This window comes from Hyperoodon ampullatus, assembly GCF_949752795.1.
Source record: "Hyperoodon ampullatus genome assembly, chromosome: 3".
Taxonomy (NCBI): domain Eukaryota; kingdom Metazoa; phylum Chordata; class Mammalia; order Artiodactyla; family Ziphiidae; genus Hyperoodon; species Hyperoodon ampullatus.
Genome location: NC_136916.1, coordinates 12,787,128 through 12,802,956, shown reverse-complemented (window position 1 = coordinate 12,802,956; position 15,829 = coordinate 12,787,128). Strand labels below are relative to the sequence as shown.

The 15,829-nt window shown below is 41.5% G+C and overlaps 1 protein-coding gene across 3 annotated transcripts in view; it reads left to right on the top strand.

Annotated features, from left to right (window-relative positions):
- ARMC3 (armadillo repeat containing 3) overlaps window positions 1–15,829 on the top strand; it is a gene marked incomplete at both ends in the record, with an annotated part of 93,875 nt that overhangs the window by 58,550 nt on the left and 19,496 nt on the right. The window contains 6 exons of one of the 3 annotated variants that reach the window (XM_079700658.1): window positions 4,102–4,351; window positions 8,711–8,847; window positions 9,664–9,832; window positions 12,223–12,320; window positions 13,014–13,115; window positions 13,530–13,625. In XM_079700658.1, coding sequence (XP_079556784.1) covers window positions 4,102–4,351; window positions 8,711–8,847; window positions 9,664–9,832; window positions 12,223–12,320; window positions 13,014–13,115; window positions 13,530–13,625 — 852 coding nt within the window. Of the gene's footprint in view, window positions 1–4,101; window positions 4,352–8,710; window positions 8,848–9,663; window positions 9,833–12,222; window positions 12,321–13,013; window positions 13,116–13,508; window positions 13,626–15,829 lie in introns of all 3 variants that reach the window. The other 2 variants (XM_079700657.1, XM_079700656.1) reach the window with 2 other exon arrangements.

Here is a 15,829-nt window from a genome sequence, read left to right as displayed (position 1 = left end):
AATATATCGATCTTCTCGGCAATGGGGATATAAAAAGACTCACATGCTGCCTAAGAAGTAGGCACCAGGCGTAGACACGGCAGAAGAGGGGGTGATTAATAACGAGGGGCAGTGATGGACGTGGGTACTCACCCAGGAAGCGGTGAGTGAGCTGGCCTTGCGGGGTCCTCAGGCAGAGGTTCGGGAGGGATGTGGGGGCAAAGGGAGCATGAGTGCAAAGGCACACAGACATGAAATAGCACTGTACTTTCCGGGAAGCATAAATAGACGCTGTTTGTGCAATTGAGTTTTCCCTTAGTGCTCTTAGTGCCCATGCTGCAACTGTGGGGCTTGGGGACTTAATATGAAAAACAATGTGCTGAATTCCTTTCCGTAACAGGCACCGTAAAATAATATTTCGAGATTGTGACTCTTCTCTGACTGTGAACACTTGTGCCAAAACCTCAGTTTTTAAAACAAAAGGAAATGTATACGTTTAGCAAACGAATGCTCTGAGGACATGTGAAGAAGAGACCTAACCTAGTTTTGGGGGTCAAGAAATGCTTCCTTGAGAAACAGACATTTGTGCCAAACTTGGCAAGATGAATGGGAATTATCCAGGGGAAGGGACGTCCGGGAGTGAGACCAGAATGTGGGCACATGCTGAGGTGAGACGGAGCCTGGCGTATGGCAGGTTGCCAGAAAGGCCTAGGACACGACAACAGGAAGAGGTGGCGGGGTGCACGGGCTGGTGAGGGAGGTGGGGTCAGCTCATGCTTAGCCTCAGAGGCCACGTGAGAAATTTGGGGCTTTATCCTGAGCAATGGCAAACCGTGGAAGTTTTAAGTAGGGGAGAAATAAGATTATTTTTTTAAAAATCACTTAAGCTGTAAGATGGAGAAAAGATTGGAGGGGATGAGGGGAAACCTGTTAGGAGAGTACTTATGTCAATCCACAAGATACAGGATGTTGAATTGGATTCAGTGGGAGAGATGGAGATGGAGAAAAGGAAGCGATCTGAGAAATATGGAGGAGAGAAATAGTCAGGACTTGGTAATAGATTGGATACACATGACATGTCGAACTTCACTTCTATTTACATATGTCAAATGACATAAACAGATGTTTTTATACATTCCCATATTTGGTTTGTAGTTTGGTTAATTTCTGTTTCAATTTACATTTTAAACTCTTAATTGATTAAACTCCAGCCGGATGGAGACTAATGATAGTAAATATCAGAAAATAGTTTCAGACTGTTGTGATGATATATGGCCCTGTAATTCTGGATATTGTAACAAAGCAGTCTGACTTCTGTCCTATTCATTTGGATAATGCTCTACCATCTAGGAGGCTAAAATGTGTCTTAAAAATAGGACAGGCTTCAGCTTGTGTATATGTTAGACTTGGGGAAAAATAAGACAGAATGTCTTGGGTTTGAAAGCACAAAATTAATGCAATTCTTTTTTTTAAAAAAAGTACAAATTCTGCACTCTATTTCTATGACTGAAATTAGTTTTTCTTTTAAGTAAGACTAATAGCTTGATTTTTCATATCATAAGTTAATCTCAATTATGCCTTTTGCACTTAGAGCTGCACATAGCAAATTATGGGCAGATATGCACATATAATATACGTTGCTCTCCCAGCTGTGCCTGTATGATTTGTCTTTCGGTGCTGGCAGTTATGTTCAATTTAGTAAAAGCTATATTCCACTGTGTACTAGAATTTTTAGTTTTTTTAAACAGCTAGGTTTTTATGTACTTCCCTTTACTGCCTCCATAAAGAGCAAAGAAAAAGCAGAAGGTAGAGTATAAATGAACCAGGGCCAGACATGCCTTCGTACAGGAGAAAGGGAGAAGCAAAATCCAAGCAGAAAGGCTGAGAGCAGAGACACACCTGATGAAAATCCTTGTGTCTCCATGACCCAGGTTTGTTTGTTTTTACATAAACTAGAGAAACTAAAACCATGGAGTATGATCCTACATACTTAAATTTTCCCTAAACTCCCTGATACACACAAAAGATAAAGCCTTTCAGAATTTACTAGTATGCATTTACCTAAAGCATTTCTGGCTTCTATCATGGATGCCATTGAAATACCCCCCATTGTGTGCTCTTTCTTTACTCTCCAAGATGTGTTAAAAAATGAACATTGTCAAAGATAAAAACCACTAAGTGACAAAGGAATCGTGCATTTTAGCCAAGGTGTGTTTATAATGATTAAAAAAACACAGAGTATTTGGTTTAAGGAACTGATTGCATCAAGCGCATGAAAAATAATTCAAAGGAAACAATTTTTTTTGAGAAGGTTTAAGCTTATGTTAATTAATTAGAATATATGCATAATTAAAAATTCTTCCTGGCATTTTTTTTTAATTCAGTGTTGAGTATGAGAAGTTCCTGGTGAACTAATATATTAGAGCCTTCAAATTTTCCCTTATTCATAAAATCAAATGACCACCATGTCAGTTAATAATAGGAGAGAGACGTAAATGTGAGATTATCTTAAGAGTGTTTATTTTATCCTCTAGGAAAGGAAATTAAATGCTGTTCCTCAGGCTGCCATAGTGAGATGCAGGGCTTCCTCTCAATATTTTTCTTGGGCTTCCTCCCAATTTTGGTCACATGTCATCTAACCAAATTTTAGTTTTAAGGGACACCATCCCAGAGAAAGACTAGGAGATGCCATAGAGGGTTAAATAGACGCCAGGAACTGGAGGAGGGGAAACACGGAACTGAGTGCTGACTTTAACTTGGTATCAATCAGTAGGGTGTGTTTTCTGGATGGGTTTATATACACCAGGGGTAGGAGGTGCGTTCAAGGTCAACACCAAGAAGCCCTTTGTTCTCCAGAGATGTTGCCTCTAGTCATTCCGTTCCTGCCCAGTGGCTGCTGTTCAGTCTCCTTCAGAGCTGGTTTGTGCCTGATTCACAGCTTCCTTTCACCTAAAGCTAGCAGTCTCCTTACTGAGGTTGTGTTTGTATTCTGCTCTCTGATGAATAATTGTGATACCTTCTGTTCTTGACACCGTCAGTTCTCCTTCACAACCAGCAAATTCAAGTGACAGAACCAAATTGAACTCATCAGAATACAGAGTGATGGGCTAAACTACATAGCCTCACTTCTTTTTTTCAGTGTTGGTTATTACTGTGATCCTAAATTTTTTAAAAGTGGCAAATATAAACTGGAAAAAGATGTTCGTATTATTGAAGTCTCAAGTGTATTTTTATTGTCTTGATTAACTCTTTCTATGATGATTTAGATGGATTTTTAACATAATTTGGGGTTTTCCTTTAAAACCAGGATGCTCTATATATCTTACTGCTTGAAACATCTCTTACTTGAAGCAATTCCAAACATTAAAGAACATAATTAAATCAACTTCCACTCTTTAAAATGATCTCTTTTTTAAATTTTTACTATTTTATGAGCTTTTTGAGTGATAACAAAGCAAGGACTATAGAAGGTATAGTGTTTTTAAAAGGAGGTTTAGGATTTCTAATTGTGGGCAAACATTTTTATACTAGAAATAGGAAATTTAACAACTGAATATGCCTACGTTACTAAAATTATTCTTGTCAATATCATGACTTTGACCTTGATATTTAATTTGTAAAAGCAACATCCACCCCCAAAATGATTTGCTGCCTTCAAACGTGCTAACATCTGCCTACAGTTAACAGCCTCACTTAAAAAGAGGGAAGATGAGCTGAAGAATTTTAAATTCCCATGTTCACTCATTCCTCCCATTTAAACCTTTGTTTTCTTACTGGTTAGGAATATTTTAATAGACTTTCTTTGAATAGAATTTCCTGGTCTTGTAAGTATCGCTGAGTTAAAAAATGAATAGCTGTAGTAGGGTTTCTAAGAAGCAGTCATGCATTTTCCTATAACCCAAAGCTGCAGACGTAGGAAAAGGATTATTTAAATTCATTCATAACCTCCCAGACTCCATTTAAATCCCCAGAGCCTCAATTCCAGGTTCATCACCCAGGTAAATTAATTTCTTTCTGAAATTGTCTTTAGGCACTCGTTTGTTTTATAAGCTTAGTTGTATGCTCCAAAGATCATTTCCTGAACAGGGGTGAACAGCATTCATTTCTCCTTCATTGACCCAGCGCTGCTGCCGAAGGTGATGGTATCGATGCGTTAATCAATGCCCTCTCCAGCAAACGAGATGGAGCCATAGCCAACGCCGCCACGGTGCTGACGAACATGGCCATGCAGGAGCCCCTGCGTGTGAGCATCCAGAGCCACGACGTCATGCACGCCCTGCTCAGCCCGCTGCAGTCTGCCAACACTGTTGTGCAGAGCAAAGCCGCTCTCACAGTTGCTGCAACCGCGTGTGATGTCGAGGCCCGGACAGAGGTGAGCATTTGCATCACTTTCCTTTTCTCTTTCTTCTGGTCCATACCTACTGGTGCATTAATTTGAAATATTTTCAAGTATTTGAACCTACCCATCATTTAAGTCCCTCAAAATTGGTGCAACACGTTGGAAAACAAATTAGCATCACCCAGCAAAGAAGGTGAGTGTACCCTATAATGTGGCAATTCTAGGTATATACCTAGATATATACCTAAGACACTCTCTTGTCTCTGTGCACCAGGAAGCATTGTTTATAACATCTCAACAGCTGGAAACAAACCAACTGTCCAGTTGTTAAGAGAATGGATACATAAATTTGTGGTATATTCATAAAATAGAATCTTGCATCAGTGAAAATGGATGAACTGTAGCTACAGACATCAACAGAGAAGAATCTTAACCAGCATAATGCTGAGCAAAGTCAAGTTCAGAAGAAAACAGATGTGTGAATTCTATTTATATAATGTTCAAAAATATGCAAAGCAAAGCAATATGTTGTTTAAGCACATACATAGAAAACTATAAAGAAAAGTGAGAGAATGACTGACCCCAAATTTAAGAAATTGATTGCCTCTTGGGGGATCAAGGGGGTGGATGTGTTTGAAGAGGAGCACACGGGGGTTCAAGGTCATTGAAATGCACCATTTCTTAAGCTGAGTGGGGGACACTCAGGTGTGCCTTTTACTATGATGCTTAAAATTATAAATATGGGTTACTCACACACTTCTGTTTCTCTTGTATTTCAAAAATTTAAAACATGGAATTGTATTTTTTACAAGTCCATCATATAAAAGTGTGTTTGGCCCATTTCATAAAGACTTGATATAAACCTACAAACGTACCTTTTTCTCTTGCTTTTTTCCTGTTTGCTTGTCGCGTGGCACTCATTCAAACAGCCTAGGACTCTGTTCCTCTCTCCCCAGTAAAAATAACAATATGGAGCACTTATTATGCACAGCCAGTGTGCTAAGCACTTAACATGCATTTAAGCCTCACTTGAAATAGGTATGTTTGTCACTACTTCGAAAAGATACGTGCACCTCAATGTACACAGCAGCATTAGTCACAGTAGCCAAGATTTGGAAGCAACCTAAATGCCCATTGATGGATGAATGGATAAAGAAGATGTGGTATTTATACACAATGGAATATTACTCAGCCAGAAACAGAATGAAATTCTGCCATCTGCAACAATGTGGTTGAACCTAGAGGTTATTATGCTTAGTGAAATAAGTCAGACACAGAAAGACAAATATTCTGTTATCATTTACATGTGGAATTTTAAAAATAAAACAAACGAATGAATATAGCAAAGCAAACAGACTCAGATATAGAGAACAAACCAGTGGTCACAAGGAAGAGAGAAGAAGGGAGGGGCAAGACAGGGGCAGGAGAGTAAGAGGTACAAACTCCTAGGCATAAAATAAATAAGCAACAAGGACATACTGCACAGCACAGGGAAATACAGCCGTTATTTTGTAAGAACTTTAAAGGGAGTATAATCTATAAAAATATTGAATCACTATGTTGTACACCTGAAACTAATAAAACTATATGTAATCTATGCAGCATGTAAACCAACTACACTCAATTTTTAAAAAAGAAAAGAAATAGGTACATTTGCAATCCCCATTTTATAGAGGAGGAAAATGAGGCTTAAAGAAATAATGTGCTGAAAGCAGAGTTGATGGGTTGGGAAATCAGGGACTGCGAACACATCTTTCTGAGTCCAGAGCCCCTATCCTCACACTGTGCTGTCTGCTCAGACAACTAACAAATCTCTTCTGTCTCTTCTGTCTCTTTTTTCTACCCCCTTCTTTGTTCCCGTTGACTCAGTTCATTTGTATTCATCCATTAAGGTAGTAAGATAGTCACCAAATATTTTTTTTTACCAGCTACCATGTGCCAGGCGCTGCAATAGGCAGTGGCAACACAGTGGTAATAAACAACACTGTGTTAGCTGGTCATTCCTCCATGCGGCTCACTGAGCAGTCCATCTGTTTCCTGGAATATTGCAACTGACTCTACGGCCCTCCCTACCCCTGCCGCCTCCTATTCCCCAAACTGCCTCCAGACTGATCTTTCAAATTTATGACCCTCATCCCATCATTGCAAGTCCCCAGGGGTGTGCCGCTGCCCCATGGGGACAGCTAAGCTGCTTAGTGTGCTATGCAAGGGCTCGCAATGATCCACCCCTACCTGCCTAAGCCTGAACTTGCTTCCCAGGTGTAACTCTACACCCCAGAAATACCATACGATTTGAATTCTAAAATTCTCTTATTTACACCTCCTTGATTTCTCTGCTTGGAAAGCTAGTCTCACCTTTGTTCACCTGATAAATGCCTGTTTCTCCTTCAACACCCAGCTCAGCCATCCTGTCCTCCATGACGGCTTTCTTTAGTCTTCAAACGTCCTGCTCTGTGCTCACACCACCCCCTATGTATGCTTCCCTTGAACTCTGTTTTGCATTATTTTTTTTTTTTAAACATCCTTGCTTTCTTTTTTAAATTTTATTTATTTATTTGGCTGTGTTGGGTCTTCATTTCTGTGTGTGGGCTTTCTCTAGTTGCGGCGAGCGGGGGCCACTCCTCATCGCGGTGCGCGGGCCTCTCACTGTCGCGGCCTCTCTTGTTGCGGAGCACAAGCTCCAGATGCGCAGGCTCAGTAGTTGTGGCTCACGGGCCTAGTTGCTCCGCAGCATGTGGGATCTTCCCAGACCAGGGCTCGAACCCGTGTCCCCTGCACTGGCAGGCAGATTCTCAACCACTGCGCCACCAGGGAAGCCCTTGCATTAGTTTTTGCATGAAAGACCATAAGCTTCTTGAGGCTTTAGAGAAGGGAACTGAGGTTTTCCTTCCCTGCATCCATGTCATTGATCTATACCTGGCACACAGTATATGCTTAATAAACAGTTGTTGAATGAATGAGTGAATGCATGAATGGAGGAATGAGTGGTGAAATAAATGAATTAGATATTTGCCAAAAGAACACGTGGAGTCAGATTGCTATCTTATACTCAGATATAAAGATGTTCAGGAATTTGGCTTGCTAAGCATCAGATGCTTCAAGTAAACTTTTCAAAGCTTGCCCAGGTTACGTGTGCTAATGTGTAATCCCCGTTGGAGTCCCTGTGTTTGAGAAGAACATGATTGGAAGTGGATCGTATCTCACAAGGGCTCCTGTCTTCAGATACTACACAGAGAGACCTGTAGAATATTCTTTTTTGTCCTCAGGGCTCAGATAATACAGTATTACATTTCAAACAGTGAGACAAGAGCTCTGTCAAATCTTCTTTTTTTTTTCCCCTGATTGGAACAATTTTATACATGTGTGATTTCTTTTAATAGTGTAATTAATGTAGTTCTCCCCGATTCTCCTCTTGTTCTTTTTCTTCTCTTTGTCACTCCTTGAAGCAATATGAGTGATAACAAAATGGATCCCCTCTGGTGAACTGCTTCAGCATTGCTTCGTCCACACTGCTGACATCATGGCACTGTCCAGTGACACAGGTGGCACTAGCCTGCATTGGTTACTCCTGCCTAGCTTTGGAGACTGTGTTCGTTTCCTATTGCTGCTGAAACAAATGACCACAACTTAGTGGCTTAAAGCAATACAAATCTATTATCTCATGGTTTGGGAGGTCACAAGTCTGAAAATGGGTCTTATGGGTTAAAGTCAGGATATCAACAGAGCTGTGATCCTTCTGGAGACTTGAGGGGGAAATCTGTTTCCGGGCCCTTTCTAGCTTTCACCATCCACCTGCATTCCTTGGCTGTGGCCCCTTCCTCTGTCTTCAAAGCAGATTACTGCAATCTCTGTTTCTACAAGTCTCCTTTCTCTGCTTCTCACACTCTTATCTCCCTCTTGTAAGGACCCTGTAATTAAGTTGGGCCAACCTGATAATCCAGGACCATCTCCCTATCCCCAGATCCTTAACCACATCTACCAAATCCCTCCCAGGGACAAGGGCATCTCTGGGGGCCCGTGATTCTGTCCTCCACAGGCCAGATGGACACGCAGTGGTGAGCAGCAGAGTGAACGAACGTGGGACGTCCCGCTTGTACAGGGGAGAGGACAGGCTCTTTGCCCTGCACGCACCCCATGTAAACTCACAATGACCTCCCTCAGTTACTTTACTGCGGCCTCTTCTTGACTTTGAACAGAACACGGCGCTCCTGTCTGTAAGGTTTTTGCAATTGATTCTTTCCCCCTGAATTTAATAAATCTAAACATGGACACATCCTAAAATGTTTTTACATAGTCAAAACCCTTTCAACAATCAAAAAATGAGATTTTTTTAAAGCATGAATGTTTATGTTCTGTACTCTTAATGTGTAAAATTTTGGCTTCCATTTCTAGTTGAGAAATTCAGGTGGGCTGGAGCCGCTGGTAGAGCTCCTGCGTTCCAAGAACGACGAGGTCCGACGGCACGCCAGCTGGGCCGTAATGGTCTGTGCCAGTGATGAGCCCACGGCCGCTGAGTTGTGCAGGCTTGGGTGAGTGGAGCAGTCTGGAGGGTCTGGCTCAGATGAAGGACACACAGTCTTCAGGCCCGAGGAAGGTCGAGCAGAGTCTCCACACCCACTCTCAGGCCGCAGGGCGTTCAGAAGCTCTGCGGGTCACAGTCCCTCTGAAGGGAAGCGGGATCCTCCCCGTTCCTCCCCCAAGAGATCTCCCCCGCCACCTCCACAAAATCATCTTCAATGTTTCCTTTTCTACTTTTTCATCCTGATAAACGCTTCTCTTTCACCTTCCTCTGCTTTGCTAAACACAATCCTATTTGTGGCTCAGCTTTCAAGGCTAAATTAAAACGGGCAAGCCATGAGCGCCACCTCTGTTTTCTCCCCCACAAACCGCTCCACCACAATGACGCCTTTAACCAACCTCACCACGTTGGTTCCCTTACCAACAGCCTGTGAGTCAGTTGCCTTTAGCAACTCAGCCAAGAGGGTTTCAAGGTTCCACAGACAGATTTACCCTGTTTCTACACATTTTTGTTCTTCGTATATGTCACCTGGTTAGCTGAAAAAATTGGAGTCCGATACTAATTTTGCTTTAAATGAAGAACTTTTTCTTCCTAAAGTGTCCTTTTCAACTGTTTGATTATGAGTTTCTACATGGCATGTATGTTCTCAAAAAGGGCTGATTTGTCTTCATAACTCTGTCAGGATTAGTTTACCTAAAAGGGTGGAATGGTTTTAACTTTTCCATCTCAATCCTTCATTCAGGATCTTAGTGAGGTGTATGAATGGGAACTTACTGTTGGATTGCTTATATAAGGCAAATAATGTCTTTTTTGCTTTTATTAACAGGGCTTTAGATATCCTTGAAGAAATTAATCTATCAGTAAGTCGAAAAAATAAATTCAGTGAGGCAGCTCGTAACAAATTGCTCAACCACAACCTGTCTCTGAAATACAGCCAGACTGGCTATTTGTCATCAAGTAACATAATTACTGATGGAGTCTATGATTATGGTCGGGTAAGTGGCAGCACTAATTTGTATTTTAGTATGTGTGATCAGTTCTTCTTGCATCGTGATGCCATTACGTTGCAATTTTATAACCAACTAACATAATTTATTTTTTATAGGCAGGAACTTGGGAATCAGAACTTCATCCTTAAACTTTGTCTGGCTATAAGATTTTGCATTTGTGTACAGTTTTAACTAGAATCTGATGACCTGAACTTAAATTAGTTTGCTGCTGCTAGTCTCAGGTTTCAGAGAGATATAAAGCAATTGGCTTTTATATTACTTCTAGGGCTCAGTGTTAATGATAATGTCAATAATAGAAGTATAAGTTTTTATTCTATTAATTGTAATCTAATTGAAATTAACCAAATTGTAATACTGAATTTTAAAATGTAATGTAGAAGAATATTATTTTACTTAGCTGCGTTTGTGATTACGATTTTAAAACAACTTACAGTGTAATTCAGTGTTAATGTTAAGAGAAATGGGAAGCTAAACATTAGAGTCTTGAGGGCTTTTTGACATTACTGTCTAAGTCAGCATGTTCTGCTTCTTCTGGAAACCAAAAGCAATAAGGAGAATGGGGCAATTTTTTAAAAAAACCTACAAATCCCAATTTAGGCAGAAGTAGGAAATTGGTATGATCTGCAGACTTCAAAAATATTTAAAAGTCCCTGGGATCAGGCAGAAGTTACACAGGAGGAAGAATGAAAAGGGAAAAAAGGCACAGAGAGGGACAAGAGTGGGAGCAGATCTCAGAAAGCACCATCAGAAATCTATACTTCCCGAGGGGATGGAGAACTCAGACATACAAAAAAGCTATATGCTTGGTTCGCAAGGGGGGTGGGTGAGCAGAACCTCAGGAACCGGGGTGAGCAGGGCTGGCAGCAGAAACCCTCTTGGACGAATTTGGTTCAAAGAAGCGGAGGAGACAGGGCCATAAAAGAATCACAGCTAAGCCGTATTTGCAGGAAACACTGTATCGTGGTAACAGAATTAGAGACACGCTGAATAACCAAAACTGCTAGCCTAAAACGTCTTCTTTTCCTTCTGCTTCTGCCAGCCACTGCCACCACCATACCCTCCATAACAGATACACACAAACCACCAAGAAATTACTGCTCTCGTTCAATGATGAGTAATTTGAAAAGAACAGGTGCCACATTATTAGCACAAAGATGCTTTAAGAAAAATGAGGAAAGGAGCAGAAAAAACACCAAAGAGCACTTACCAGAGCGCTTATCTGTTGCCATGGAACAGATAAAACTGTGACAAAATATACCTGTTCATGAGTTTTTTTAAAAAAAACGTAATGAGACAACGTCCTTATGAAGAACTCTCTGATTCACTCTAAATATTAAGTTTCTAATATTTCAGGCTTTAAATGTGTCAGTGAACAAAAGAGACAAAGATCTCTACTCCCATGATACCAGTGAGAGGAAACAGACAGTAAACAATAAATCTCACCAATACATTCTATCACGTGATAGAAATGATAAGCGCTGCAGTGGGTGGGGAGGAGGATAAAGGGGCCGAGGACACTGGAGTGGATGTGGTCAGGTAGCCCCACTGAAAGGGTAGTATCTGAGCAAAAAATCTGAAGGAGGTGAAGGACTTCTTAGCCTTGGGGATAGTGGGGAAGGAGCTTTCTAGATGGAGGAAAGAGCTAGTGCAGAAACCGTGAGTAAATGTGGTTGGCACACTCAAGGAACAGCAAAGTCGGTGTAGCTAGAACTGAGTCAACCAGGGGCGGAATAACAGACCAAATCAGAGCAGGTAAGAGCAAGCAGCTCATGGAAGTCTTGTAGACCATTGGAAGGATTTGGGCCTTTACTCTGAATGAAGTGGGAAAACACGTCAGGGTTCTGGGCAGAAGAATGACACGCTCTGTCTTACTTTAAAAGAACCATGAAAAGTATCTTGGATGAGAGAAGGATCTATTACTTGATTGGAAAAAGAGCTCACAGGGTGATCTGGTCTCACCCTCTTCACCAGGCTGATAAAATTGCTAGTATAGGGCTTTGTCTAGCTTGTTGTTAGTTATCCTCACAACATTTTTAGTGATCAGTTTGGTAATTAGTTACTCTTACAGACGATAAGCTCTTCCTTATGTATATGGATAGATTTTCAAACTCAAATACTTCCAGGGCCAAGCTGATAATTATGGTATGAAACAGTTGAGTATCAAGTTACAGAGACTGGGGGAGGCGGGGGAGGGGGGATTGGAGGGTGTATCCTGCCCAAAGGCAAGATATCCACGAGCTTCAGTTTCCTATTTTTAAGTGTGTGTGTGTGAAATTAGATACCTCAAACAGTTAAGAACCTATTCTATCAGTATTCATTAAAAAAAATATATAATGCATGCAGATATTACTTTTCAATTCTTAAATTATCTACAGATAAATCCTGGCACCAAACTTTTGCCTTTGAAGGATCTCTGCTTACAAGAACCAAGTGACCAACGTGCTATACTCTTAGTTAACAGTAAATCTGATGTGTGAGTCTTTGCGGGGAGGAGGAATGAGGGGAAGCACATAATTTTTTTTGTTTGTCCATCATCACGTGAATACATAAATGCTCCCAGTATGGTGTCTTTTCTTACTTCCTGTATCTAGCACCACCATGAAAGTAAACACTGGTCCATAACCTCATAGCCTGACATAATAAAGAACACAGAATAGTCACCACTGTGGTTTTTCCTTCGACTCCATGTTACCAGTCAATTCCATGGGTATTTCTGCAATCAGGGCTTCTTACCCTTCTGGTAACATGAAGTAACTGAAGAAAGTATAAACAGATAGGAGCAAACCAAGATGAATTATGTTTATAAATCTCCAGAACTAAATCCAGGAATACCACTGCTGCCCAATATTTTTAATAAAATAAGGAGAAAATAGTAGAGCTAAAAATGAAAGCTTCAACAGCCATTAAAATGGTCTTGTATTCCTATATATCTATATAATACATTTTATGTGACACATTTTATAAAACTATTTCCAGTTCTAGCTCATGAAAAGCTTTATAATATTCATCTTATTTTAACCTCTCCTTTTTGCTTTTAAAATAATGTGTCACTGTTAAAAGTCAGCTCTAAATATGATTTTTCAGAAAAAAGTCTATTTTGTAGGACAAAGTCAATATTGACAAATTATTTTAATTTGTACATAATTTCAAATATGTAAAATTTTAGTTCTCCAACTCCATCTACAGAAGATAACTCATCAGACGTTGGTTATGGACGAAGTATTTCTTCTTCATCTTCTTTAAGGAGAGCAAGTAAAGAAAAGACCAAGTAAGAAAATGATGTTTTGTCTACACTCAAATAATTCTCTCCCTTAATTTGGGAGTAAAAAAGAAATTCAGATTTTAGGCTTTGGCAACTTAAATTTTATTCTTCTCACAGTCACACAATTTCAGGATGAAAGCCAGGAAACCTGGTTTGACATTCTGTCTTCTGTGAACCCAGAGTGAGCCCCTGAGCCCCTGACGCAGTGTCCATGACCAGGCTCTGTGTCCGTATCTGTAGATGGAATAATGCCTGGTGCCCTGCTTCTTCTCGGTGACTGGAATCAAAACATACGATGGAAGTTAAAATGCCTTATAAATTATAACATGCCTTGCAAATGTAGTGCATTGTTATTTTCTGTATGATTGAAATTGGTTGTGGTTTCTTTCAAATGACAAGAGAAAACAGTTATCATTTTAGTGCTGGATTTGGATCTCCCACCGAAGAGGAATCAGAACCTACTTCGGGAAGCAATACTGCTCTTGGCAAAAGCGCCACTGAAGAGAAAGGATCCAGGTAGAAACCTCCTTACTGTCTTCTTCTCCTAACTGTAATCCTGTCAAGTTTTAATTACCCACAGAGTTGGTGAAAGGGAGGGGTGGCTTTTAACTAGGAAGCTCTTCTTATGGAATCAGATGTAGGACTAAACAGGACTCATGAAGTATAATTAAAATTACCTTTATTTGTGTCTCTTGTTGTCTCTTTAAAACTTACCCAGAGGGAATTTCTTCTCCTGCCTCTGGGTGAGATGCTCACTGTAAAGTCCTACAGTCACTTTAAGTCAGAGACAACAACGGAAACAGCAGTCTCCAGTCAGCCCTTTAAAAGTCCAACTAGGGCTTCCCTGGTGGCGCAGTGGTTGAGAGTCTGCCTGCTGGTGCAGGGGACACGGGTTCATGCCCCGGTCTGGGAGAATACCACATGCTGCAGAGCGGCTGGGCCCGTAAGCCATGGCTGCTGAGCCTGCGCGTCCGGAGCTTGTGCTCCACAACGAGAGAGGCCACAACAGTGAGAAGCCCGCATACTGCAAAAAAAAAAAAAAAAAAAAAAAAAAAGTCCAACCATGTGTAGGAATCAACTTAAAGTGAACTTTTCTGCCCTCCCGTGGTGGCTCCTTCGCAGCTGATGAGCAGCGCTGGCTGCAATGTAAGCCTTCCCTCTTCCCTGCCTCTTGCTTCCACGTCCCCTCCCCATCTTGCCCACGGAAACCCCTGACCCTTCAGGAAGCAACGAGAAGAGGAAAGGGAAACAGGACCACATTCTGAATTTGGATGGAACCATTATAATGTGGTTCCACGCTTTTTAGGCCTGGCATATTTTAAAACACTGTCTACATGTTTACATGTTTTTAAACATAGTCTTTCTCTTGTCAGCACTTTCCTGGATTCTTCAAAAAACCACTCAGACCTCCTGCCCCGCTCCATGACCCGTCAATTATTGTTGACTTAAGCCCTTGAAAAACACTGGGGTGCTGGAGGCTATTTGGCACACATGTATACAGTTGAGCATCTAAACCGAGACTGTCTCCTAAGGTCTCCTAAGGAGTGGTCTGCCCTCCTCCGCAGACCCCAGAGCTGTGTATTTTCGATTTCTGACTGTATTTTCTCCCGTCAGTCTCTGTTGCTCACTGTTCTGACCTCTGCTTCTGATCATCCCTCATCCTCTCTGCCCTCCTGCCCCTCATCACCGCTTCCCTTCCCTTTCTCTCCTCACTTGGCTTCTCTCGTCTCTCCTCCCCTGGACTGAGAGTGCCCTGAGGACAAGAACATGTTCTGACTTGAATAAATTTCTCTTTTCATCCCCAGCATTTAGCACAGTGCTTGGCTGGGATACATAAGGCATTTGTGTTTATTCAAGAGAATAGAAATCTCAACTTTTTGCAGAAAAAGGTTATTTTCAACAAGATCCACACTTATAAACTGTGTCTCTTGAGCAAATAGGTTAGCTTCTCTTTGGCTGAGTTCACTTATCAGTAAAATGCAAAACAAAACAAAACTGTAGTCTGGGGCTTCCCTGGTGGCGCAGTGGTTGAGAGTCCGCCTACCGATGCAGGGGACACAGGTTTGTGCCCTGGTCCGGGAAGATCCCACATGCTGCGGAGCGGCTGATCCCATGAGCCACGGCCGCTGAGCCTGCGCGTCCGGAGCCTGTGCTCCACAACGGGAGAGGCCACAACAGTGAGAGGCCCGCGTACCACAAAAAACAAAAAACAAAAAAAAAAAAAAAACTGTAGTCTGTTCCTCACAGTGTCTTGAGAAGATTAAATAAGTTAATGAATGAAAAGGGCTTAGAGCAGGGCCTGGCCCAGAGTAAACAACATTCAACAAATGTTAGTACTATCGGATGAAACAGTTGCAGGGAGCCCACACCCACTCCAGCCTTGCAGGGATGCAGAAGAATCCCCAGAATCCAGCGCACGACATGAGCTGGGAGGAAAGTAGATAAACCGTTAGTCTGCTTGCGTCTCTCCCTCTCTCTTTTTCTCTCTCCACCTGCACAGTGTCTGTTTACAATTGCTTTGTTACCTTCCTTGACTTTCTTTTGGTTGCCGCCTCACCCATAACTGTAGCTTATATGTGACTTTGACTTGCCATGGGACCAAATCTGGGCCCAATTCCAAGGCAGTCTTTCAGTTCTAAAGCCCAACAATAATCAAGTACAATCTGCGTCTCTTGTGCATATTTGTGGGGGAGACCATCTTATCTTCACATGCTTGACAG